Raw genomic sequence first — 27,285 nt, forward strand, 5'->3', positions numbered from 1 at the left:
GCGCATTGAGATTTGTTTCTGGCAGATTTTAATCTTGCTAAATGATAAAATATATGTAGTAATATTTTATTACACTTTTTACTACATCAGTTGTGATTTTCCACCCTCAAAAAGAATCACTGATATTCATGGTACTGCCTTGTATGAACATTATATAAAGGTTCATCATACTGTAAATAATATAATGTATATTATTTGTGGTAAATATTCTTACTTCCCATTTTACGTGTAATTTAAAGATGAATCATATTAAGTGGATTATCACTTGACAGATCAGCTGAATATTTGACAGCTCTACCAGACTTGGTGTTTTGGTTCCTGAGGTGTGTATCAGGTATAAACCTCATCAGATAAACAGACAGTGTCACACATCTCCATTAACAGAGTCTTCTGGGAAAAGTACTTTTTAATACAGCTCTGCACTCATGTGGCTTATGACTTTGAATGAGCTCAAACTCAATGAGCATTTATTTTCTCTCTAATTTATTTTCATTTCCAGGCCAATTCACCCTCATAATCAGATGGCAATTAGTGAAGCATGAATCACAGAGAGCAGCTCAGCTTATGTCACTCCCTTTCATGACACCTGCACGTTCACAACAACACGGTTTGGAGAAGCATTCATTTATTCCAAATAAAATCTTATTTACTTCATTTTAAACAGCATTCCTAATTCCATCAGAACTCTGCAAAATGTAATAAAACTTGATTGGTTGCATCACGTTTTAAAGAGGATTTCAAATATATTTTTCTCTTGCAGGGCTTTTTATAGCGCTGCAATTTTTGGATACATGATTACATATGAACACATGGGCCAGCCTCCTCCAACAACTTTGGCTTTGGTGAGAGGAAAAAAAAACTCACTATGAACATTTAAGAATCTTTAATTCACACTAGTAATAAAATTGCATTACATTTCATAAAATAAATGTTCCAGTTTATATATACAGAGAAAACAGACTGTACATACCCTCCAGTGAACCATTTCTAAAAGAAAAAGAAAACAAACCTGAAACAAATTTCACAAAACATACAAGCAATACAGTGCTCAGCTAAGCAGGCACAACTGTACATCAAAATTTGTAACTGCTCAGTGTTGGGGTGTGGGAGGGGCAAAAAGTTGAACATTTACAATAGAGTCCTTAGGGACTGATAAAGGGGTCTTAAAAAGTATTGCAGGCAAGCAGACAGATGCTTGTCTTTTTCCAAGTGCAGCAGAACATCCATGTTGTGTGTAAAGTGTGGAGCTGATTGTTGCTGCCATGAGTTTCCAACTATTGAACCTGTGTCTCAAAGCTCCCATTCAGCTGGCCCTCCTCATAGTCCATTTGACACAAAATCATGTTGTTTTTTAGGAAAAACTTGTCCCCCACGCAAAACCTGTTGCCAGAGAAAAACAAAAAGCAAAAGCATTGTTACGAAAGACAAACACGAGTACTGTTGGCATCCTGACAACGTGGCGTTTGTGTTTACTGGGATGACTGTTCTGCTCTGGCTGTGAAACAGTTCTATTTAAGATCAGCAGGTAATGACGAATCTCTTTGATTGCACATATTTGGCTCGAGACGTTTGACCTCGCTGTGCTTTGTCAGATTCAAAGCCCGTTTTGATGGTCATCATAAAAGCGTGGCTTGGAAATAAAAGTAGATTAAAACCCTATCCTGTTTCAAAGAAAAACAGACACGAGTACTGGCACCCAATGAAAGGCAGGTCAGCTCTCATTGGCCTGGCAAAACGGCAGTGGCGCCGCAAGAGTTTCCAAAGAAACTCTGCCACGGGGTTAGCTTTTCACACTCCGGTTTGGTTCCAGTCCTCAAGAACATTTTCCCTCTAAAGTCTCAGAGTCAATTGAAGAGGAAAAATAACACCCAGCCACCTGCCCTGCTGATATTCTTCTCTATGCTGCTGTTTGTTTGGGTGACACAGTGGACACAGCTCCATAATGTGACTGAAGGGGAGCGAAGATAAGAATATAGCCGAAAATAGCTTGGCTTTAGTAATGTGCCGGGCTGGTAACACAGTAAATAAAGCTGGTAGCAGTCACGGCCATGGCAATACTGTGCCAGATGAGACCTGGCTTCTTGTCTGCCAGCTGAGAAGAGAGACTGCAGTCATAATTCCCTTACAGCAGGTGTTCACTATGGTAACTGAATCTGGCCTGCAGAAGGTTAATGGGCTTGTGCTGTGTGGAGGAACAGGGTCACAGCACCCCTGACAAGCATGCAAAGGACGTTCTGCTCTCAGAGTGGTGCCATTACTGACAGTATATTAATGGGGAAAAGCAATATTTGGGTATGTCATATCCGATGTACATCATACCATAGGCTTTGTGCTCACTCCAATTTCATAATAGTTGCTATCCCTTAGGAAACACTAGTTCACACCTGTGTAGGTCTATTCTCTCTTATGCAGCAACACGCTTCTGGAGGATTTGTGGACATTTTTGCAGCTCCTTTACCTCCTCAAACACACAAGAACAAGAGCTAATTTTACATCCCGCTGGCTTAGAAGATTTACAGATCTAGCCACAAACAAGGACAAACTGCTGGCGGTGTGTCATAATAGAAAATAATTAGCGGGGCATTACAAATGCAGAACAGCCTTTATTCTTAGAAAACAACAAGACAACCTATTTTTTCCAGACTTACAAACTGTAATAAATAATAATGTAATAAGACAAAAAATTCCATTTTTACCAGAGATTTCTTTTTTTCAAGAGCATCTAATATTTTAAGCTACTGGCCATTTTAACACTCCATTCATGTTTTTTTTAAAAAGGCAGTGTTGCTATGTGTTGTTGCAGTTATGATCCCCATTCTTACCTCTGGTTACAAAGCTGACAGGCAAAACAGTCCAAATGGTAAACATTATCTCTGGCTCTCATCACCATTTCAAAGGCTGGGATCAGTTTACTGCAGGCTGCACAGTTCCCTGTTGTACCAAAGAGCCTGGAAGACAGAGAGGACAGACGGAGATTAACCCACCTTCCCTTTACCTTGATGCAATAAAAGAGCAAACAAAATCGAAGCAACAGCAAAAAAAAAAAAAAAAAAACGCAGCAAAAAATAAAAATGCTGCAATGAGGGAGGAAACGGAACAAAATTGAAATATGCAGAATGTAATGCACAAATCTTTCTTGGCATCCAGTTGGTATTTTTGTTAATGAGAGCTACAAACATAGATCTTAATTCTTGGCTAATGATCTAATTAAAATGATCACATGGTTTTAATCTCCTTCTTCAAAGGATTTTCCACTTGCTCATTGCAAAAGCAATGAAAACAGGTCTGAGGCAAACAATTTGAACTGTTTAAAGTTTTCAAAAATAAAATACCTAATGAGTCTGTATCCAACTAAAGCCAGCTGGGTTTTTACACAAAAGGCTGCATTCTATAATGTACTACTGAGTTCTGGCCTTAAAGAGATAACTAACTGTTTCACGGTGAAAAGACTTGCTGCTCAAACCTCACTGCGGATTGTTTAGGCTTATTAGATAGCAACCAAATGATAAAGGTCACAAACGGAGCAAGAATTCCCCTCGTGTAGATCTCCTCTCTCCTTAAAGCAAAGGAACCTCAAATGCTTTTCCCAGTCAGATTTACATTTTCATTTTCCAAGCGCCTGCCCCTGTGTTTAATTTGGAGATTCTGAAGCGCAGATAGATTTATATATTCTGCGGCAGGAAAAGGACCGCTTCACAGCTTTGCAAGAGGGGATAAGGCAACAGCAGATTGTCATCCCAACACTATGTTAAACACTTTCCCCCAAACTTGTAGAGCTCAGACAGAGGAGTCGCAGTGTTGATATTCTGCCTCGTTTATGCTAGTCCCATTCAGTTGCTTTCACCTTGTTAAAGAAAATGTCTATCCAGCAGCTCTGCTTCTAATTAGGGGCCACTGGCCCAGAGGAGCAGGAGAGACAGAAACAGAGGGAGAAAGGTTGTTATGTTCCATGAGAGGGATTCACAGGGTGTTAAACTGAGACATTGTTACAAGTGGTTACTGTTTCAGTAAAAACTGAATGTTCTCATACAGTAGACATCTGCCACCCACAGGGTGCTATGTAGCATACACACACACAAAAAAATCAGTTCACAGACACAAGTGCTTACACAAAAAAAGAAAAATTCTTACACGTTCAGTATTGATCCAGAAGGGACCAAACACCAGTGTTACAGCGACCTTGTTATCATTCTAGTCCATCATTTATATTATGAGAGATAAAGTTGTTTGCACACACTTATTGGCAGCTATTCTGATTTCTTTATTTTCTAACATATTAAATGACATTTTTCCATTTTGTTTTCAATTCATGAGAACCTTGTAGTCATCTGATAAAAACCACAGACCCTGGTGTCATAATAACAGCCAGCTTTCACCACACCTGAGCTCTACTTCATGTCACACAGCAATGTCCTTTTCTCTACCTCAGGGAACCAAGGCTATAAAAGAGCCTAGAGAGCCTTGGTCACTTACAAGAGACAGACATGCACACACCTATAAGAGCTAGTAGGATTATTCTCACCCATCTCCATTACACCCTGCTGGGCTCCAGACATGGTGTTCAGTTGATACATACAGGTTGTAAAAACGCCTGGCGGGGAAGCCCAGCTTGCTCTTGCTAGTTCTCCCTTCAGTCAATGTAGTGTGTCACATCTGTGGCTAGTTTTTACCTTTACAGCTTTATCTTCTGTACATTCACACCAATCATTCAAATTCTGTGGGCATAACCTCTTTTCCACCTTATTATTGGGGTTATTTGAGTTTGGTATTTGAGACATAATTTATAACATAACGCCTGCAGAAGCGGCTAAACGCCAATATTATTCAGACTCCACAACCCAAGTCTGATAACGGCGAGGAAACAAATGAATTCTGCTAATAGCACAAAATGTTTACAGGCCTTCTAGGTGGGAGTAGAGTGAGCTGAATTAAGCTACACTACGGTGGCATGTTCTCTTAACTGACACAGGTCCTTCTTTATCACCCCACAGTCTGCAAATTATGAATCAGTCTGCCTCTTTCACGCTAACCCGATTTCCTTATCAGCTTTGTAATTTACAATCAGAGGCAGAAATTTGGCACAGGAGAGTTGGAATGTAAGAAAGTGCTCTGGATGTGGCTGTGTCCCACTCCCAGTTCTTCAGCCAACAGTTGATGTGTTTGGGTTATAATGTGGCATCAACATATGGCTTAATTGAGCACCTTGTGCTAAGAGGAGATTACAGCCTGAGAGAACTGTTCAAACACATTACACTCTTCTCTTCCTGCTCCTGTGAAGCTTAAAGCAGCCGCAGACAACCACCACTGCAGTAGCCTCATGAGTAACAGATGAGGGGGCGCTGCGTATAGACGGCAATGTTTTTTATACTAAAATGTGATGTCAGCAAAGAGTATTCAACATGTTACCGTACAGAAAAAAAGAATAATAAAAGGTTTTTGGTTGAAAAATAGGAGCCAGTATTTGTATCACCTTTATCTTGCATCAAAGTATGACACAATACTCTGATTAAAAATCAATAGAGCTAATGTCATGTACACAAGCTGAAGGATGGTCAGTTAGATGGATTCACAGTGCGTACTGTGCACTGTGTGTATATATTCACACAAGAAAACTATGTTAATCCAGTTCCTTTGGTAAAAAAAAAAGGAGAAAAAACTTGATATGCTTCATAGCACTGAAACAGTGACTTCATATAATATAAACTTTAAATTGCTTTTGACAGACATTAATTCATTTCATTTAAAATAGATTTTCTTTTCTCTTTTTTTTGGATGAAAGACTATTTTCTCAAAGAAACCCCACACATTGTTCTGACACATGTCCTGTATTGTAGGAGTGCAGCGGCTCATGCACTTCAATTTCCCTGGCCATTTGGATTAAATAAATCAATATTCTCTAAAAGAGGGTAGAAAAAAATGAAAACATTTTTCACCATTTCTATTCAAATTGTGAGTGTGAATGGCAAATACCTTTAAAATATTCTTGCTCAAAGATGCCTGTAATACACCGAGCCCTGCGTGTTTTGCCGGTCAATCGTCAGTATTGTTGCAGGGTTTGGAGTACAAAGGGTCCTCTTTGAAAATAAACGCTTCTGTGGTTCATTTAAATGGATTAGAGGGTTAGAAGTGCTGAATTGGATTGCTCCCCCACAACCTGTAAGGAATTGTGGCATGGATTTCTCAATAGGAACAGGCATTTTAAAGTAAAAGCTAGCTGGCTGTCGAATGAGTGTATGTTTTAAGGGACTTTCAAATTTTTTAATCATGGGCTCACACAAACACATATTTATACAGACACCTGCCTAATATGTCTAAAATATAATATATATGATTCTCTTTTTAATAATCACTTCTGTTTTCTCATGGTTACCACAAAAATGCTCTTTTTTAATCACTGATCACTTCCAATGGTCAGTTACATTTACCAATTATAAAATTTCTCTCTCCCTCTCATCTGACCGTCTTTAGCTCTTGGGGCATATTGATTTGGTTTGTAAACAATTAAGTTGCATTTTTGAGGTCATTCCAAAGTCTGGCAATAAAATAGTGTTTAAGCTCTGTCATGCTCTTTATAACAGCATGTATCTCAGCGTATTGCCTGCTCCCTACCATCTTCAACGCATTACTGTGTACTCCCCTTAAAAGAGTTCTTACTTAGTAGTTAAAAGTGTAACTTTGTGTGCTTGTGTGGGATGTTTGCGAGCAGAGTTGGACGGCAGGAATGTAAAGAAGCTCTCCTTCCTCTGTTATTGAGTTATTACAATGGGTCTTTAGAGAAAAGAGGGTCTTCTTTAGTCCTTTCAACTTGCTGCTTTGCTAACTTCAAACCCTTAAAGCTCCTACAGTGCATCATCTGCCTCTCTCTATTGCTTCTCTCAGATTGGGCTGTGGCTCTTGAAGTTTTTTTACCTGTTCTCTGAGCTCTCTGAGACATCCCCGCCTGCACAGGGTTTGTCAGATTTCATAAAAGGGAAAGCTGTTAATGCATGCATCGCATGTTCTGACCTTCCCCAACAGTTGTGTCTTTTTGAAAGTGTAAACCTTTCTGTTCAGATCTGTCTTGCCAAAAAAAAAAAGAAAAAAAAAAGAAGAGCAACTGTTTTACTTCCTAAAGGAGTAAGAAAAGGACAGATTTGAAAAACAGTCACATCCAGATGGAGCTATCATCTTCCCCCTGCTGTTTCATCAGTTTGTGGACAACTTATAATGTTAATTATCTTCAAAACGTTTTTCTCTTACAGTTAATTATACCCCATTTGATAAGTGGGTGACTAGGATGTCCTCTCTAATACATGAAATTGAAGATTAAATGATTTCAGGCTTCAATTCCTGAAGATCACATTATGATTATATTGTCAACCCTCTGAAACAATACAATCTTTAGCCAGAGAAATAAAGGCTAAAAGCAATCTTTGATTCTTATTTTTGAAGAAGAAAGTGGCCAAGTGGCCAAAAAACACTATCTTGAAAGAGGAAAGTGAACATCAGGTAGATTAGAACTGAACTTTTTGTCGATGCACGGTTTTGAAGGACAGAGGAGGTCACTGGCTGCGTTGTGTGTATGCATTTTTATAGTATGTGTGTGTGTGTGGAAGATTCAGAAAAGTGTGAGTGCATTCAATAAGTTGCTAATGCCACGGAAGGACAATCACAGATGGAGCTCCTATAATAATTAATGTGAGCATGGCAGGATTCCAAACCCTGGGAAATAACCGTGTGTTTGATCCACTGCTTGTATTTAATGATGTGCACGAGGCTAATTCAGTGCACAGATTTAACTTCATTACGGCAGGTGAGAGGAGCCTACGTCTTACTGCACGGAAAAGAAGGAAGGAAAGGGAACAAGCTGGTGCCCGATAGAGACTGCATCACCTACTTTCAAATGCTCTGGTCTCTCAAACTGCCTCTTCTCTATACGCAAGGCAAGGTTTTTAATTTGTTCCATAATAGAATTCATCTCAAGCATCTCAGCCATTAAGTGTTCTGCATTTGTCGCAGGCTGAAGAGCAGGCGAGTGGGATGGATTTCATTAGACAATCTGGGGCAGCAGAGGAGCACAGGAAGCTCTCTACTCCTTTTTCCTTTTTATTCTTATTTTAGTATCCCTTATTCCTGATTTTATATGTCATTCTCCTTTCTTCATCCCTTCTCTGACCTCTACATCTTACTGGTCTAATGTGCGAGAAAGCTTTTCCATCTGTCTTCACTGTGCCAGCTAGGTACTTATGGCTTCGGGGTTGGGGTTGCTGTCCTTTCAGCTGATGTATTTTACCAAGTGAAACTTTGAACTTCATCATTTTTGCCTTCTCTTGGTCATTTGCCCATTTATTATTACCTCATCTGTACCACCTGCCCCTTCTAGGGGCAACACCAGGTCTTAGTGAACCTCTCACTGCATCTTAAAAGCATTAACTGTGGGTGGGGGCTGATGGATGGTAATGGCCTATCTCAATGTAACGTCCCTAAGCGCCTCTCAAGTGGGCTGCAGGCTTCTTCCAGGTCAGAGGAAGAGCTCAGATGAAAGTGAAATGTCATTGAAAGCCATTTGCGAGGTAGGAAGAAAACCTTGTTGATTAAGGTTGTCTGTATGTTGGATGTTAGTAGTGATTTGAAATTGTGCTGTTTTTTTTTTTGTTTTTATTATTATTATTTGCTTTATCCAATTAGAATTAAAAAAAAAAAACAGCTCCAAAGCTAATTGAGTAGCAAATAAGAGATAACAGTGAGTGAGCTGAGAGAAAAGTAGACAGGAGGGAAATGAAGAAAGAGAAAGGGGGAGGACAGTGCAGGACAGGGAGCTTTGGGAGGGGGGGTCTACGGCACCGGCATCCCTAAGTCGGCCCCAGGGGGATTCCCTCTCAAATAAATGGTAGAGAATGTGACCTAACGCCCAGGAAATGGTCATGTTTAATTTAACAAGCAGATGGCAGGAGCATCTGAAGAAGAGGGGGGGAGCACTGTTGAAGCAACAGTCCTGCCTGGAGGTTTCCTACAGCCTACAGCTCTGGTACAACTGAGAGCATGTCTGCTTCCTGACATGAGCCCTATGTGTTCATGTAAACACAGATAGACATGGAAAATATCATCAAAACAGAGAGGAATTGTTATAAAATTAAGAGTTCTATGAAGGATTGTTAGAAAATAATCAATAGCATGAGGTTAAAGGAGAAACTGGTTTCCTTTTGGTTTCTTTTTCTATGTGAATAACGCTGTTTGCTAATGAATTTTACATTGCACATGCAAAAATGGCACGACTGCGTGATTCCAATGGATTTTTGTACACTATATATTGCAATTCATAGATTACAAACATGGTGATGTGCTGCTCTAGCAATTCCACAAATTTCCTTTTTGTCCGTCAGTGCAAAGTGGTTGTGGTCTTCCAACAACATTACCCTCTGTTAAACATGCTGTAAAAGAACATTCCATTGATTTTAACCGTGTTTGGGAGCCAGGGACGACACAGACAACCCCAAGCAAACCCTTCCAGGAGGTAAAAAGCTCTTGGAGTGGCATGGCTTTTGTGTTTGTTGTGAGTGGAGAAAAGGTGACTGTGTGTGTGTGTTTCTTGCCTCAAGTAGTCCCTGCGACAGAGGATGAGGTTGGCTTTCGTATAGAGGGTGGAGCCCACCTCCCCCAGGCGGCAGTCGCAGCAGGCACATTTGAGACAGTCCTCGTGCCAGTATTTGTCCAGGGCCTTGAGCAGGTAGCGGTCTTTAATCTTGCGATTGCAGCCAGCACACCCCTTCTGTTTCCCTTTGGGCTGGACGGAGAGCATCGGCACACCTGTAGTGATAAGGAGACAAACAGCCATGCGTGATTTACGGCCCAGGAACACGAGTGACTTTTTTCATGTTCTCTTTTTCGATAAGCTGGCTGCTTCTCAAGGCGTCTAAGCCTGGCCTCGCACACGGACACAGCACACTGCCTACCTGCTTCATATGCATTAAAGAAAACATTCTTCCATGTAGATAGGCACACGGGTCACATTGGACTACAAACCCTTGACTTGCTTGTTCCACTAAGAACATGCTGTAATACAGAAGTTACATGATCACTGGCATCCGGCTTCAGTGGAAGGTGTGTGTCTCATGTATTTCTGAGAAAAAAAAAAAGGACACAATGTTTATTTTGCTTACTGTGGTACTTACAAGCTGTGGAGCACGTTAGTTACCTACCATTTCATCAAAGCCCATTTCACTCAACTGTCCACAGCTGTAAAAGCTCCTCATGGGCTTTGTTTGGTATAGATTAACATTAACCTTTTAAAAAGCCTCTGACCACAAAAACGTTGCTACCAGACCCCAGTGAGATATGTTATGGCCTAAGTGCTTTTTAGCATACACCATTACTCTGTGTGTTTCATACATACACACACAGGGACACACGCACACACAGTGTTCCCTACTCAGAGCATTACAGCCTTTCCTCCTTTTACACTTATCTGTACTCATGTGTCTGCAATGAGCGGGCCTAAGTTACCAAACTCGCAAATTGCCCTGCTGTCACGCAGGTCCCCTTTAAGTGCGCCTTTTAGCCTCCTAAAGGACAAATAAAGTCCATTTAATAACTGCACTAAACACTAATAGTCTATGTGTGGTTGACATTTGTGTTTGGACTAAAAGCCCCCCTCAGGCCACTGCTGGTACAGAGGCAGGGGCGCGCAGCTCCCCTCTGTAGCACTAACAGGTCTGCCACAGCTGAAAGCACAAGACAACAGCTCTTAAGACACTCTCTCACACACTGAGCTATTGATCCGTCTAAAAGAACACACAGTGGACGCCACTTGCCACTCTACTTTCAAAACACATTTCTCTCTCTCTTTCTAAAAAAAAAAAAAAGGACTGGACACTTTGCATCACAGGGGGCAAGGCCAACATTTTGTATGTGTGGGTATCTGTAAAGGCCCATTTGAAAGACATGTTATACAGAGTTCTATATGAAATGTCACTGTTTTACCGTTGCACTTTAGAGCTGTGCAAGGGTACATTCTGGCCAGACCCGATAACAGTTTTATCTACTTTTCTTTAGCAGGAAAGTATGCCGGCGTACTCTGTAGTTGTGTGATGTTGAATAGGCTCATTCTGTAGTTAGATCTGCTATTTTACTTCAACTCCTGCGGTTTGCTTAGTGATGAACACAACCTCCGCTGGTAACAAGGGACTGCTTCGCTCTGTGCGTTTCAAGTCTTTCAAGTTAGCTCTTGCTCAAAAATTTTTTTATACCTGCTTTCAGAAGAACTTTGGAATTGAAAATTGCCATTTCTCTCCATTTTTCTGTCTCTTTCACATGCACATGCACACACACACACACACATATATATATAAATTAACTTACAAAGTACCTTATTGGATCCAGATTTGCTCTGCAATTTTTTGGCCATCCTCCCCATCAATAATGCTATGAATGTAATATAATTAGCATTTCCCCTTTAAAAAAGAGGTAAAAGAAATAGGAGAGCTTGTTAGTCAAATTTATGGCTTTGGTTTATATGTCAGTAAGTGCTCCAGTGGTGTTGAGCCGTCTTATTTCTTTATCAGAAGTGGGAAGGAGAGGCTAATTGGTCCAGTGCTAGTGATGGGAGCCATCAATTAGTGTTCTGCCTGCCCTCCAGCTCCCTCGCCTCCCTCCCTTCCCAAAACAGACCCCTTGAAGCTGGCGCATTAGGATCACAAAACCTGCTATAAATACCAATGTTCAGTGTAAATGAAGCTAAAAAGCTTCAAATTCAAGCCACACTGGATAAGGGCGGACTCTTCTACCTGTATTTCATGGCTTGTTAGGGGAGCTCTCTGCAGGTATGCCAACTGTGCTCGCTTGACAGGCTTCTACAGAACTAAAAACAGTCTTAATGAGGGGAGAGAAAATGCCTGTGTGCGTGTGTGTGAGTATGTGTGTCTGTGTACATGTGTATGCATGCATGCTTCAGAGCCTGTGCAAAGGAAAAGAAAGAAGTTGCTGCAATTCCCTCAGGGATCACAAAAATCTTTAATTTGCCTTTTATGACACCTAATTAGTTATTCTACTCAGAATCTTTGCTTTAAATAAGAGAACTAATTATACAAAAAGGTCGATCCTGCACCTCCGGAGAACTACTCCTAATTGGTTGAGACCACCACCCACCACACATTCCTTAAACATATCATATGTGTGTTTTACATTACATCTGAAAAGGCCAGAGCTTAACCTATCCTGCAGTCACTGCATGCTGCTCAACCCCTCAAATGGATGCACACGTTGTTTAAAAACCCTGCTCTGCATCATTAAAGTAACAACGGCGTGCGACCCAGGTTGTGTGTTTGCAGTTAGTCTGACATTCTTTGTTTGTACCTATGTCCTGGTCCTTCAGGGCTGACTGTAAGAGAGATGTCTGAGTGGATGAACACCTCATGTTGGCTGGGAAACTAGTATGCACATTCAACTGATGCTTCTTGCTTGACGCTGTTGCAGTGAACAAACATTGGTTTGGTGTATTCTACCAAAGCAGCCTCTGGAAAACAGCTTTAATAGTAGTGTAGCAGGCACTTGCTAAAACCTGCTAAACAAAGAGCAGTGACAGAAAAAAAATGATTGTGTAAAGTAAATGTCTTTTCAATTCCCCTAATGCCATGAGACATTTTCTTGCACCTGTCACCACTCCCGGCACTCTGTGAAACGGTGGAGTAGAGCAGAACCTCCAATGCTTACCACCTCCCAGAAAGAAAAGCTGCATTATGAAAGGAAGCAGCAGACTAGGAGGCAGACTCCACTTAATCCAATCCATTTAACAGATACAAGTGCCACTGACCTTCCAGTGTCATTTGATGTCACCAAAAGCATGCCTCTCCACATCACGATTCATTCTCCAACAAGGGATGCATTTTACTCCTCAAAGTGGAGAGACAGCTCTTGCCCTGCCAAATATCCTTCCCAAGAAGGAATTTAATTTGCCATTAGTACTGTGTGTAAAGGCCTGTCATCTCTCTCTTTCCGTGAGATTGTATCTTTCAAGAATATGTACAGTTAGTTTTACTCGGGCCAAGCAGTCTGTCAGAGCATGTATTTTCCATTAAAGATAGCATAACCCCATTTACACTTCCATCTTTACGGCTATCGAAAATCACATCCATTCACTAACCGTTTTGCCGTATTTAAGGTTTTAAAAGAAAATATGCTGTATGCTGCACTCAAAGAAATATAGGAAAGGAAACTAGAATAATCCAGCTGACACGAAGACATGGCAAGACTGACAAGACGGACGATGTGACGCAAACCAGTTTTTCCTCTCATTCTGCTATCAAAAATTGAAAAATCTGCACTATTTGCTGTGAACGGCAATGTGTACAGGTTTCCTCGTTTATTTCCTATGTTATTTCATAGAAGACTGGTTATTGTCTTGCCATTATCTGCTGTGGGTGTAAAATCAGGGAATAATAATTATCCAAATAGTCGCATCACTTGCTAAATTCTACACAATTTCTAGTTAAAGTTTGGAGTCAATTTATAATAATCTAAAACCAAGAAATGGCGATTGACTAATCAATTTCTGAAGTGGCAAATTATAACAAAATTCGTGTTATCCTTCACTACGCTACCACACACAGGATCCCAGTGGAGCAGCTGCTCTCACAGGCACTCAGTCCTAACGGCGGAAAGGACAGTTACATCTGCTTCTGTTTTGTTAAATGTCTTTTGATCAATTAAAAGCACTGATGCCATGGTGGGATGCAGACTTTGCTGGTTCATGGGGAGGTAAAGGATCTTGATTAGAATCGCTCAGCCTTCCTGACACATGGGGAGGGGAGGTGGGCTTTCAAGGAAGTGGAAGCAGGCCCTGGGTGGGCCTCCTCTCGGGGGCCCCTATAATTCCAGCTCCCAGCTGCACTAAATAAGGAAGTGTTAGCCACCACTGTGGTGAATACACAGACAGGGACTCAGGGAAATTAGATCCTGCATTACCAAATGATTGCAATTATCTGGAACAAGTGCATTTGTCATCATCACCACCGCCACCGCCACCACCTCTTAATTCAAAACACTTCTGCACAAGACATCAGCCAGACATTAATGGCCTATAGTGAATCTATAAACTGCTGCATGATGTAACCACACCACTGCACATTAACATGGTGCAACTGTATCATCTTAATAATTGTTATATTATTCCTCCTATGTTATTATTATTATTCCGTGGCATGGTAAAAACTCAAATATGAATGTGTTGGTTCTTTATTTGACCAACTCTCATTGTCTTTCAGAATCTGCAGTTTACAGCCTTCCGGGGCCGATTTACCTCAGTCTTTTGTGTGTCAGCCACCACAGTAAATGCTGTGGCAATCCCAAATAAAATTTGTCCCCGGTCCAAGCAGTCTGCCACTAAGGTTAATAGGGATCTCATGCAGATGTCTTGCCATTGTGCGCATAAATCAGCCCCTTTCATTCAGCCTCCATCATCGCTGTAATTGAGCCCATAGACGTGTTTTTCTATGGCGAAGACAAAATACAAGACATCTGGTAATAATATCGGCTGGAATACACATGTCCATAGAAAGCAGTCTGATGAGCTTATTCTGAAGGATAAATAAAATAAAGACCAATTCATGGCCCTGTCATTAGTGAGCATATGCATGGAGTAAAGGAAACTACAACTACATGCACATACACACACTGACACATGCACGCACACTCTCTCTCTCACTCACAAATTAGGCAGTTTCATACAAGGACCAAGTCAATATTACATTTCATACTGGCTGTGTTTTTCTCTTATAATTTGCTCTAAGAGCCTTCTATATTACTGTACAGCATGCTACTTTTCCAGATGGTTGTGTATGAATGCTGGGGTCTGTGAGGTGATTTCTGGGACTGTATGCATGCTATGATTATGACATAATTAACACCCACAGTAAGTGGGAGAGAGAGCAGACAGGGCTGGTGCAGTTGAGGAGGGGACTGTTCATTAACAAGATGCACTCTCTCAAACTTTGCAGCTTGCTGTGGCTAATAAGCCCCGCTGAAACGGAGCCCAGCCGTCCCTTGCATTGACCCTGGCACTGCCCAGGATAAGGGAGGGTTTTGTCTCCTGGAATAATTGCTCTTTTCACATGTTACAAGTGTCCTGACCCCCACGGTCGGCAGCCACTTTCCCTACCATAATTACTCCTGATCCGCTCCAAATGAGTCAGCCGCATTAGGACTGCAATAACACTGGCCCAGCTTCAAGCGCGGCATGGGGAGTCTCAGCAGAGCAGCCTGGAACAGGACTGCCTTTTCTCCCAGCCCACGGTCATTTCCATCACGTCAGAGGTGCATTTCTTACACTTGAAGTCAGCACGAAGGCCCTGGGCCTTTTTCTGAGGCTTACAGAAGGCATTGTTAGCTCCCGGTGCTCACTACTCACTGTGGTTTGGCTGCAGACTCCATCCCAATTAACGGAAAACTTCATTAGGGTGTTTTTCCACACTTTCAGCCCCCTATTATTTTTAATTTATTCACATGGGGTTAATTAAAAGAAATGTATCACAGAGATATGCAACAGCTTTCTAATTAAATTCATTGCTGCCTTTTTTTTTAAGACATGAAACTGGCAGAGTTTCTAGATTATTACAGAAGGCGACTTGTTCCAACACTTGGTTGCTCAGTAGTAGGTTGAGATTAGAGCTCTGTAAGCTAAGCTGTCAACAGCAGACACAGTGAGAAAGGGAGAGATGAGGGAAGAAAATGAGAAGGAGGGAATAAGATGAATGAGGAAGAGGAGAAAATACACGCACAAACTGTCAGAGTGTTGATGGAGCAACGAAAAGATTTGATATTTCATCTAGCCAATCAAATGCGGGTGCACTTCTGGGCTTTGACTGCTGTTGGTTTGACATATTTAGTTCTTGAAACCTGCCATTTTACCATTTTTTATTTAAGTTCAAGCTGTCAATAACCGAGAGGGGGAATGTATCTTCATCTTCGGCCCTCATACACTAGGTACGTGATCAACTGACATTTCCTCCAGAGTCTGCATTTTAGATTGAATAAAGGAAAACCCCATCTATTCTCAAACGATATACTTTTAAATGCACAGCGAAGAGGCAATCTTATCTGCCACTTCAAGATTTCAGTGAGGAAAAAGAAAAAGAAACGAAAGAAATCAAACCATTAGACCTGTCACCGCCACTTTCCGCCATCCGGAACAGAATGCACAAACACTTTTTTAGTCCACATTAAAAATGCATTTGGAGAGGAATAAATGTAGCCATTCAAAGTTTGTGTCACTCATGAGGTCAGGAAGTGATGTACAAAATCCTCCCCACTCCCAAGTAATTACTGCACACTTATTATTTCAAAGGATATGCCAGGAGACAGGTGTGCCATTCAGGGTCCTCCTCAGTGTGGTGAAAATGGAGGGGAAGAAGGAACACCATACTGTGGTGCTCTGTGTGAGGTTCTTTAATCTTGAATAATGCAAATTCCCCACAGGGGGCAGTTATTTGGCAGCATGGGCCTCTAATGTCATTCAAGCACCTACTCCCACACCTGATGGGGTAAATAATGAGGGAGGTTGTGTGGGTACACAATTAGAGAAGAAGTCTTTGCAGAGATTTGGTGTGATGTCAAACTAAAGCATTCTAAAGCTCTCAAGAGAGAAGTAGTATAGATGGTATTTGATGTTTCATTATGAAGATGGCTTTAATGAATTCCATTTAACACTTTTATATTACCTCATAATATAAAGACCAATCCTATTTCCTCAAGGAGTAATTCTTGTCACTGGCTGAAATCAAACGGCAATTCAGCAAGAGACAACTGGTCAAATGAAGTGGAATAAAATGAAAATGAAAAGTTGTAAAGGGAATGGTTTCAGGGGGAGTCTAAGGTTTGAGAAACAAGTTTAATTCGTGTTAAGTTTATTGGGAAAGCGTGTGGACGGCAGCCGTCATTTGCCTCTGAAATTTGCAGTTACAAACGTCATAGTTAAGCCCTGATTAAATCAACAACTTCAATATCCAAAATCTATTAGCTTTAAGGGGCAAAGAAGGACTATCCCGCCTTAATCATCGGCTTTAATTAGCTATTTAAGATTTCATTTACTGAAGGTCATCCAATAAGAGATTAGTTCTCAGCAAGTTGGTTCTTATTTAAAAGAAGGCGCCCCAGGCGTTTCTATTTACCAACAAGATAACTGTAATATCTTAAAGTGTGAAGCCTTCATCTCCAGTTTCGCACTTTCGGCTGCGAGGAGGCTTTTAATTATGTTTTGACTGTCATAAAAATATTAATGCGACAATTTCTTTTTACCAAAAATAGTTAACTAAATGTCATTTTAAACGTAAATAAATGTTCACGATCTGTTTGGTGAAGTATGTGAAAATAGAAGAACTTGCACATTACAGGGCAACAAAACATGAGTTGCTCAGTAAGACTGAAACAACTTGGGTTCATATTGATGTTAGTATTATTATACTGAGCAGCATGCTGACTGCAAAGGCAGGTAACGATGAGACAGTAGAGTCAGTACTGAGAGAGATTAGAGAAACAAAATCTGCAAGTTCCGATTCACAGCCAAAGTTGCTCTTTGACGCTCAGTCTGCAGAAAATCACATACAGCAATGGAAATTCAACAGTGGCGAGGGCATCTAGAAGCCCCACTAGCAGCCCCTAGAGGTTGTGCTGCTCCTTACACCCATAAAAATAAAGCGTTTTCACTGACCAACCAACATTTCCACGGCAGGGCTTAAAACTAATTAAAATACTAAGCAACAACAATCAGGGCTTTTCCAAATGGGAAATATGTCATTGGCAACGATCCCTGTTGGCACTGTGAGAGGTGCACTAAAGAAAGAGTACAACACAACTGTTCATATAGACTCCTAAAAGCATTAGTACAATAATGCAATATTGGATTTTTTCAGGTGTCCAGGTGTCCAGCATTAATAAAAACCAATGAATGCTGGTTTTATATTTTACAAGCATATGGCCGTCTCAGCAGTGTTATGGATTTGAAAAGTTATTGTTCACATGTCTACACGGTTTCTCTCTAAATTTCCCCAAGAAGTTGATCACACAGTAAGCCCTAATTTTATATAACATCTTTACCTCGGTTCTTACCCCCACAACAACCCTCCTCCCTTCCAACACCATCCACACACGCACACCCACCCCAAACAGTGTATATGAGCTAAACATTCGTGTTCTTTTATTTAGTTTTGTAACAGGGCACTCTGCCGCCGAAGAACCACAGTCGGTAACATTGTAGTTTTGACATCTGCTCATCTCAAGAACTTTGCAGCATGTCATTCCTCTTTCCCATGTCTCCTGTCTTCCTTTTCTAAGATGACAGAATAAAGCAGAGATGATTTCCCAGAGAGCAAAGAGTACGCATTACAAAGTGCATCAGAAAGCCAAACAACTGAGAGCATGCAATCGGTAAACAGGTGAATAAATAACTTTACAGTTAAAAAAAAAAAAGGATGAGCTGTTGCAGGAGGCTGGTGTGTGTATGTATTTGTAGAGGCATCAGTGTATAAATTCATTATTTTCTTTTTCTCGACATGAGTGTAGTCAACAGCATCTTGAGAGAGTCAGCAGTGACAGGTGGAAGAGGGACCTGCTTCCATCGAGAGTAAACTATATACATATATATATATATATATATATAACATTTGTCTATCTTGTATATTTTTGGGCTCCTCAAATTTCACTGTTCTCACACACAATGCAGTTTCATGCCAGAAATTCCTCTTGACATTGAAGATAATATTTGGAGTGAATAAAAACAGAAGGTCAGACTAGGGACAACACAACAGGGATCGTCTGTTCTCCTTGAAGCATGTAGTGGGCCCAGATCTCGTTGTGAGAATTTGTATGACATGGCTAGCATGCGGCAATAATAAAAGGGATGCTCTTACAGCTCAAGAGTGCGTAATTGAGTTTGTGCGCCGCACTGATGAGTGCAGCCATTTACATCGGAGGCAGGTGGCCGCGCTCGCTAACACGTGTCTCTTAAGTCTCAATTCAGTCCCTTTGAATTCCTCTTAGATTGTGGAAGACGATACGCATCTCCTGCACTCGTAAATGTGAAACGATCAGGACTGATAGGGATCTAGAGGTTTAGTGGTGACAGGCGAAATTGTCTCCTGTCTGCATTTGTAATATCAGACTCAGATTAGATGGAATTAAACACTCACAGATGAAAATGGTATTAATGTGATTTTTTTTTTCTGAGCTTTGCTAATATGAATAATGAGAACAGCTTTAGCATAATGTGGAAGGACAAAACACTGAGGGAGCGTAGCATGCTACCTGTCAGTGCAAGGTAGATAGAGTTAATATGTATACGCACTATATGTTATTTCGTAATGTGTATGCAAATAAAAAAAGGACAACTGTCTCCTGACAAACTGTGTTTAAGAAATATGTGGAAAAGTGCAGCGGGGGTGATGCAGGTGCCTAAAATGAAGCTTAATAAAAAAGCTATAGTGAAATATCAAACAGAGCAATGTGTTTGTAATATTGTTCAAGGCCTTGAGCACAAAAACCAGATGTAATTTCAATATTTGAAATGGGCAAGTTTAATTTTGAAGCAAGAGCAAACCAATAAGCTGAGAAAATAGCAAATACAAGAGAGCAAATTGCATTCCTTTGTAAAAGTGAGCAGACTTAAGGAACATATAAAAGTAATCTCCAACTGGAAATTAGAAATCAACCCTCAGAAACCAAATAACAGAAAAGAAATATTACTGTCCACTTTCTAAATCAATATAACATCGCTACAAGACAGTATTACCATGGTAACAGTGGTAAAGAATAAAGCAATTCTTATTATTTCAAAATAAAAATCGGAGCCTGAAGCCCAAGTTTTATTACAGGAGCCGACAGATCGCCAGTCTGTATTCATGTGAAGCATTGCTTTTCAATCACACGCTTTATGAATGTACAAATTTCGCTGGACGGGATGATAACTGGATCCCAAATTAACAAGCAAAGTTAACCAGAAATTTAACAGTAGCTGAAGGATTTTTTCCCCCCTTTGCTCAGGTCTGTAAAGAGTATACTGTAGTTGTGTTAGTATTCAGCAAAAATGTGCCTTCAGCGTGGCCCCACTTTCTTCTCCTGCAGTTGGTACGAAGAAAGAGAAAATGGCTGAGTTGCTTTTTCCCCTCAAATTAGACGCAAATTGGAACCTCATATCACAGGGTGAAATAAAATGTTGACACAGAATATTTTGGTACATGTGTTGCTATTCATTGCTAACTATAACCTCCATATTAGGTCATTTCACTGAGCAGTGCCTGTATTCCTCTTCCAGTCCTCCTCCGTACTCTCTGACTCACTCTCGCTCTAACAGATAGTGTATATTACAAGTTAATGACCTGATCATCTGAGAGTGAGGTGATGCGGTTGGTTGTGTGCACCTAACATGTAATGTAAAAATAAGCATGAAATGTGTTCAGGTACCGACATCCAGCATTCAGCTAACATGAGTGAGTGTTCAGGTTTGATCCTAAAAACCCATGTTTACAGTATGACTCAAATGTGTTTAATCTCCCACTCTTAATCGACTGATACAGTGAGAAATGATTTGTATCAGGCAGATTTTCCTCAATGGAGCTGAGACGAAGGGGGCGCAGAGATTCATTCCTGGTAATTGCTTTTGCAGCGCAAATTTGTTTCAGACTTTTCTAACAGAAGTCAGAGTTCAAAAACAGTCTGCCAAACAGGCGGCATCATTACTTTGTTGCCAACTTGGATCGCAGACTTTGAACACAAGACAAGAAACACTGATGATCTGTTTTATAGCCCACATAAGGACTTAAATATGAACGCTTAAACTGTCCGCACATACACACACGGGCGTAATGGCAAATCAATCAAGGAAAACAGAGTAATCATACACACATACACCTATGTGGCCACCCAAAACACTAACCCACACCTCCCTCATACGCGACACACGCACGCACTTATTTGTGCAGGCACTAAGTGGATACATTAGACAAGAAGGTTGAATTGACAAGCCTATAACTTTAGAGCCAATAAAAGCTAAGAGGCTCCATAGTGGAGGAGAACTGACCTGCTCTGTTGACAACCTGGCCAAAATGCTGGAGCTGCTGGTTGGGCCCAGCAAATAAAGGGTGAAGCTTTTAGGCAATGAGCAGCAGGTGATCTCAGCTTTTCTGCAAGTCCTAATGCTCCTAAAAGCCTCTCTCCCTGGTTCTGTAATTGGGCATCAGTAGTTAATGTAGTATTGACTGCATTACATGCTCCTGTGCATCCTTTCCCACTAATGCCATTTGCATCACCTTGTACATTTACCATATTGCTTAGCCAATAACTGTTAAAAGCAATCTGAATCATGAATCATATAGGGAACTTTTAGCTAGACAGACGTCTAAAGGAGACAATTTACAGTTGAGTTAATTTGAGTACATTAGCAGGACAACATGGATTCAGCCAGACAGACCAATTTATGTCTCTGCCGCAACCCTTTTATTGGTTTTTAGATGTGTAAGTGAAAAGATGCTACGCTAAGATAAATGAAATATCCATTTTCAAACATAAATAATGGGTTACAAATGCGTCCATTACTTTTGAGGGAGGAGGGTCCCTGGGTAAAGTCAAGTGCACAGCAGAAATATGCTGTACTTAGAGAAATATCACAAACACACAAGAACAAATGTGTTGTGTGGTTGGTGGAGGCTGTCATTGTGCATGCCAGCAGGTGGTCTATATTGTTAGAAAATCAATCTTCAAAATACTCTTTGAGAAGTGCCAGAATAAAGAAAAACATCCTAGAATTACTTCAGTTCGCGCCACACGAATCCTTTAGTAGTCCTACTGTAAATAGCCTCTGTTTGAATATTCCTATCATGTTGTATAAATGTATTCTGTGCATATATACGGGGAGCCATTTAGACCTGAATGTGATGAATGCACTGCACATCTCAACATCGTTTAATCCAAAATGGGACGTCATTAGAGGCGAGTTTGATTTAAATTAAAATTAATTAGATTGCCTCACCCATTAACCTAAATACATTGAAATAGATAAGTAATGCAAGTAGGCCTATTTGGATGGAAAGTGAGTGAACGTTGCACGGCGCTATCCATAATTTGCAATCAAGTTAAAAGCACTCTGCTGTCATCTCCCATCCCGTGGTGATGTCAAAGGCTGCCTCGCCAACTTCACAGACGCAAAAAGCACTTAGAGGAGGGAAGAAAAGAGGAGCCACATGCACTGCAGTCCGTGGAGTATCCTCAAACTCCGGGGTTACACATCAAAAGGCGAATCTGGTCGAAATAAACACGCAACTCCTCCAAACTAAACTGCGGGCTGCGCAGTCTATTCGTGGGAGAGCTGCTTAGAACTTCGTTGTACGGAAGGCAGCCACAACACTGACGCGATAGCCCGGACCCTGTCGTGACTAAATAGGGTTGAAAAGGCTGATGTAAAGCGGAGGCTGCGGGTGCGCAGGGTCCGGGGCGACGGGAAACACTTAACGTGTAAAAATGTCAGTAGTTTACCGTGCTACTCCCCAGGTTACAGCATCACACGGTTGTAGAATGTTACTCACCCTCTTCCTTGTCCAACACCATCGTCCTGAGGAACGAGGAGTCCTTCCCCGGGCGATCCGTCCTCGGCTCCAGCAGGCTGCACCGCTCGGTCTGCTCAGAGCTTCTCCTGGAAATGGCTTTGAAACGCGCGGTTGACTAGACTACGCCTCGATAAACCAAAACCCTGGAAAGATGAATTGCCGTCTGCACGTTTTCTCCCTCCTATCAATAATAATTCACACGCGGAATACGGCGATAAACACGGCGAGAACCCCCTATCCGGGCTGAACTGGAACGCGAATAAATAGCGATCAAACGGCGTTGGTTGCTCTTGATAAATTCCATGCGAATAAAGAGGAGAGGGGGAAAAAAAAGGCAAAACAATGAAAAGCGATATAAATCTAGTGTCGCCTATCTGGAACTGTGCACACACGGTCGGATCAGACGCTCAGACTGAACGGCTGAGCTCCCCTCGCTGTTAATACTCTCTCTTTCCCGTTCTCATTTGCTCCGAAACAGCAACTATATTCAAACAAATCCAATTGCAAATCTGACAACTGCTGAAAGCAAACTCGCGCCGCCTCTCTCCCAGTTTATGTGCCGCGCTCGCCTCTGCTGCTACTGAATAAATGCGCGCAGTTTCCAGAGACCCTCGGATTCCCCTGTTAATTAAATCAATTCATTATGCTCAGATCTGATTAGCAGCCCTTCCCCCCTCTTTGAATCAATTATTCAATACACAAACATAATTGCTTGTGCCAGAGGTGTCTAAGTATTAGCTTATTTAACTCCAAGGACACTAATTACCCCTAGGGCAAGGGAACTTTTCTCATTAATTCTGACAAAACACAAAAGCACAGCTAAGGGAAAGTGTGTGTGCGCGCATGTATGTGCGCGCGTGTGTGCGTGTGTGTGACTGGTGCGCCCGCCAGTCTGAATGTGCGTGATAGCGAGAGAAGACAGGGAGCAGGGGAGAGCGCGCATGCACGCAAGGTTGTGTTGGTGCGTTTGCGCGTGCCGGAGAGAGAGAGAGGGAAAGAGACATCGAGGGTGAGTGATGCTGCTCTAACGGTGCCTGGTACAGTTTGGGTAAACATAAAATGCGCCTATTGTTTTCTTCTCCTCTTTACTTTTTTTGTTTTTATCTGCAGGATTTAATAGAAATAGCATCTAATTGCGGTCTATTTAGCAGTTAATTAGTGTCCAGACACGGTTATCATACAGGCTGCAGATAAACAGCCGTTTCAAAAAGAGACTGCACAACAGATGGGCTGCGTTTTTGATTAGTGGGTAGATAGAAGGTTCAGTTTCGAATCTGGTAATATAATTGTTGCCTGTTATTGCCAAGATGAAAGTGTTGCTGTTTCATGGTGGAGCCTTAAATAGCACCACTTTCACTTGCCCTGCGGAGACTGTTAACCAATTAAGGGTGAGATCCAACAAAGATTAGCCATTTAGGAGAGTGGAGTGGAGTATAGCTACAATAATGCTGGTTCGTCAGCAGCCAGCAGGCTGTCTGTGGTGTGAGCTTGCTCAGTCTGTCCTTGCCTTCTGTTACATTTTGCACCAGTTATTACAATCCTTCTCTAAGCACATTATCATTAGCTTCTGTATAATCAAATGATTGTGACAGCTTAAATAATTGTGATAATTATTCTCTATTAAGACCTTCAGTAAAATACATAAATACATTGCAATGGGACCACATCTGTGACGATTTCTCGTATCCCCAGACTTATATTTATATAGATTGTAGTGGAGGTAAATTAATTAGAGTTAAACCACAATGCTGGGCTTTTACAGTAGCCTGCTGCAGTGTATGGACCACACATGCGTTCCTGTTTGATCATTTTCCAACTCTGCATATGAAATAAACATTTTATTGGCCCTCCTAATGTGATCATGCGCTACAAATCTAAGGTATAAAGCTCACTGTACATAGCCCATAGGGATAATTTCAGTTCTCAGGGCAGCAGGCTGTGGTGAGATTGGGTTGGCCCTGAAATCAATGGGCTGATCCCTCTCTGTACAGCTCTCTGGCTGACATGCTTGACTTTTCATCTCCACGGTCACATAGATTGATGACTTATGACCAAGAATGTATGTTTGCTGACCTCTAGCAAAGTGAGTGACACATAATTAATCCGATCACTCAGAAAAGTGGAAAGGAAAAGGGAAGAATGGTTCAGTGTCATCAGGCCTTGGCTTCAAATAGCCATTTGACATTTGAATGTGAAGACCATTCAGTGAGGAAATGAAAATTATGTGTGTGAAGGACAATAATGGATGGAGTAGTGAATTTACCACAATTACCTCACCACCATATCTGGTTTTAGAGTCTATATGTCGAGCTGATGGAGTCTCCAGCATTTGATCCTGAGCTGGACTGGTGAAGTATGTGTGGAGAGCATGTATAATGATCATATGTGAAGACATGGACTGGTTGTGCAGTGGCTAAGAATGATGGTAGTTTTCATCAGCATAAATTATGTTTGTGTTGAGACGCAGAATTCTGTGTCTGTGGTACGTGGTTCATGTAGGCCATGCTGTGCTCTCCATCCCCTCGCAGTGTCTTGGTTGCATCACCGTTTCCCACTCCACATCCAACAGCTGGGTCAGTGAATACTAGAAACAAGCTCCTGAGTGGGCTTCTCTGATACACTGTTAATTAAAATTCGTTTCTGAGCATGCATTAGCCATGCCCATCTATTTATGGGCGGCTCTCAAATGCAGCCACTACAAAACAGTGCTCTGTAATTAACCCCACCTAATCAGATAGCGTACTAGTGTTGTGTTCCTATTCGTCCTCCGGCACACAGCCATTGGACAGGGGTTTCAGAGAGAGGATGAGCCCATTCTATAGTTCAGAATGGCTAAGCAGATTAAAACCTCATATCAAACATGATATTTACAGGCAAGGCTCAGTGGAGAGTGCTCCTTTTATGTGGGATGGGGAGAGGCTTCAGGGCTGGGCTTTTAAAGCCATGTCCCTTAATTGTATTCTGGCTAAGTGGGATGAATGGTGCTTTTTAATCAGACTACTGACGGGGCTCTGTGTTGTAAAAGTACAGAGATGGTGCCGGATAGCTAAGATGCTGGATGATATGCTTTTAGTCCAGGCTTCCCAGCTTCCGCCAATATTCAAATGCATTCTGGCATCATGCAAACACCTGCAGTGTGATTTCCTCTTGTGTTTCCATATTCTAAACATTGTTTTAAGTCGTTGTACAATGACATTATAGTGGTCACTATCTGCCATTTGTTTATTAGGTCTCTACCTTAAAGGCAGACAGTTAGTCATAATTATGAATATACATTTTAATATGAGTTTTTGTGTTTAGAAATAAAAGGACGGAAAATGAATGCTTCATTTAACAGTCAGACCCACTTCTCTGTGTTACTCTGAGACTACGGCTCTGCTCCTCCTAGTGGCTGATCTTGGCCATGTTTCCCCTCAGAGTTGCAGACAAACGGCTTTGATAGCAGAGGTTTAACACATCACATAATAAATTGTAACCACTTTTTTTTTTTCTTCTTCCTGCTCCTCAGACGGAGGGCGGAATATAGGAATTATCTGAATCTTTTTTTGATGTAAACTGACAGGCCCAGCATATAGAACCTAATAGAAATTGTATAAGCCCTGCTGTTCATCTAGTCAATTTGAATTTCATGACCAATCAAATGTAGACAAGGTGTCATTTGGTGGGTAGGGAAGAGGGGAGAGTGAATCCCTTTCCCAAACAGTTAATCCAACTTTAATCCTAGTCATTAGGAATTAGACATGCCGAGCTGTCCGGCCGTGCCTCTAAATTACAATCAAACGGTTACCAATTACACAAATTATTGATGGTAGATTCTCTTTTCAACTGCAAATTAAGGCTATTAAGGAAGGCTCCTTTTTAATGCAAAAGTGACTAATTAACCAGCGGATAGGAAATCTGCTGCCCAGATATCAAAAAAGTTCTCAGCACACATTGCAGAAACACAAGGGAACCAATTAGTTTAATTATCAAAACAGCTAATTAAAATTGCACAGTTCCTAATTAGTTCTTTGCTTTTGCCTCTAATTGACAGCATGGAGATAAATGGGCTGCCGATGAAAATGGGGAGAGGAGAAAAACAGGAGAAACTTCGGCAGAATATTTATGCTGACTTTATCTCCGTCTGTGTGGCAGCCCTTGAAAGTGGAAAATTAATGACCTTAATTCCCAAACTGTTTTTCCTCTAACGGTGCTCCCCTCTGCGCTCCTGGTGCATGCTCCTTTGTATGGGCCTGCCACCCTGCCAACTGCTGGAATGGGAAAAAAGGGGGTACTTGGGGGTGGGAAGGAGCCACGATTCTCCTCCTAATGTGACAGCTTCCACCTAACAATGGAGAAAGATGAAAGAATGGAGCAGATGTAACCACTGGGAGCATTGCATCATGGGACTGCAACTGTGTTGCACTTTTTTTTTTTTTTAAAGTGCTTCTGTCATCTAGGGGGGCACTAATTTGTCCCATGAAAAAGGAGAAACTCAGCTGGGACAAAGATAAAAGACGTTTGATGGCTCAGAAATACTTTAAATTACTTTTTTAATTTGAAGTTCAGATTGATTAATACAATGTCCTGTGAGTCAACTACCTTTGAAATTTTGCAAAAACACATATTTGATGGTGTTGCCAAGAGGCCTAAAGACTGCAAACATAACTGAGAACCTATTGTTACAGCCTCCAGATTTATTGTTACCATTCTCCCTCCTTATTGGTATGATCTGTTTAAAGGT

General features: G+C 41.3%; 1 protein-coding gene across 1 annotated transcript; it reads right to left on the minus strand.

The window, feature by feature from the left end:
* Positions 1-239: 239 nt before the first annotated feature.
* Positions 240-23,079, minus strand: lmo1 (LIM domain only 1). The gene is made up of 4 exons (XM_084541330.1): positions 22,542-23,079; positions 9,573-9,786; positions 2,823-2,948; positions 240-1,380 (listed from the first exon to the last, which is right to left on the minus strand). Exons 1-4 carry the CDS (start codon positions 22,561-22,563, stop codon positions 1,275-1,277), a joined length of 468 nt encoding a protein of 155 aa, XP_084397456.1. The 5' UTR covers positions 22,564-23,079; the 3' UTR covers positions 240-1,274.
* Between the last annotated feature and the right edge of the window lie 4,206 nt (positions 23,080-27,285).

This window comes from Chelon labrosus (assembly GCF_963514085.1).
Source record: "Chelon labrosus genome assembly, chromosome: 3".
NCBI lineage: Eukaryota > Metazoa > Chordata > Actinopteri > Mugiliformes > Mugilidae > Chelon > Chelon labrosus.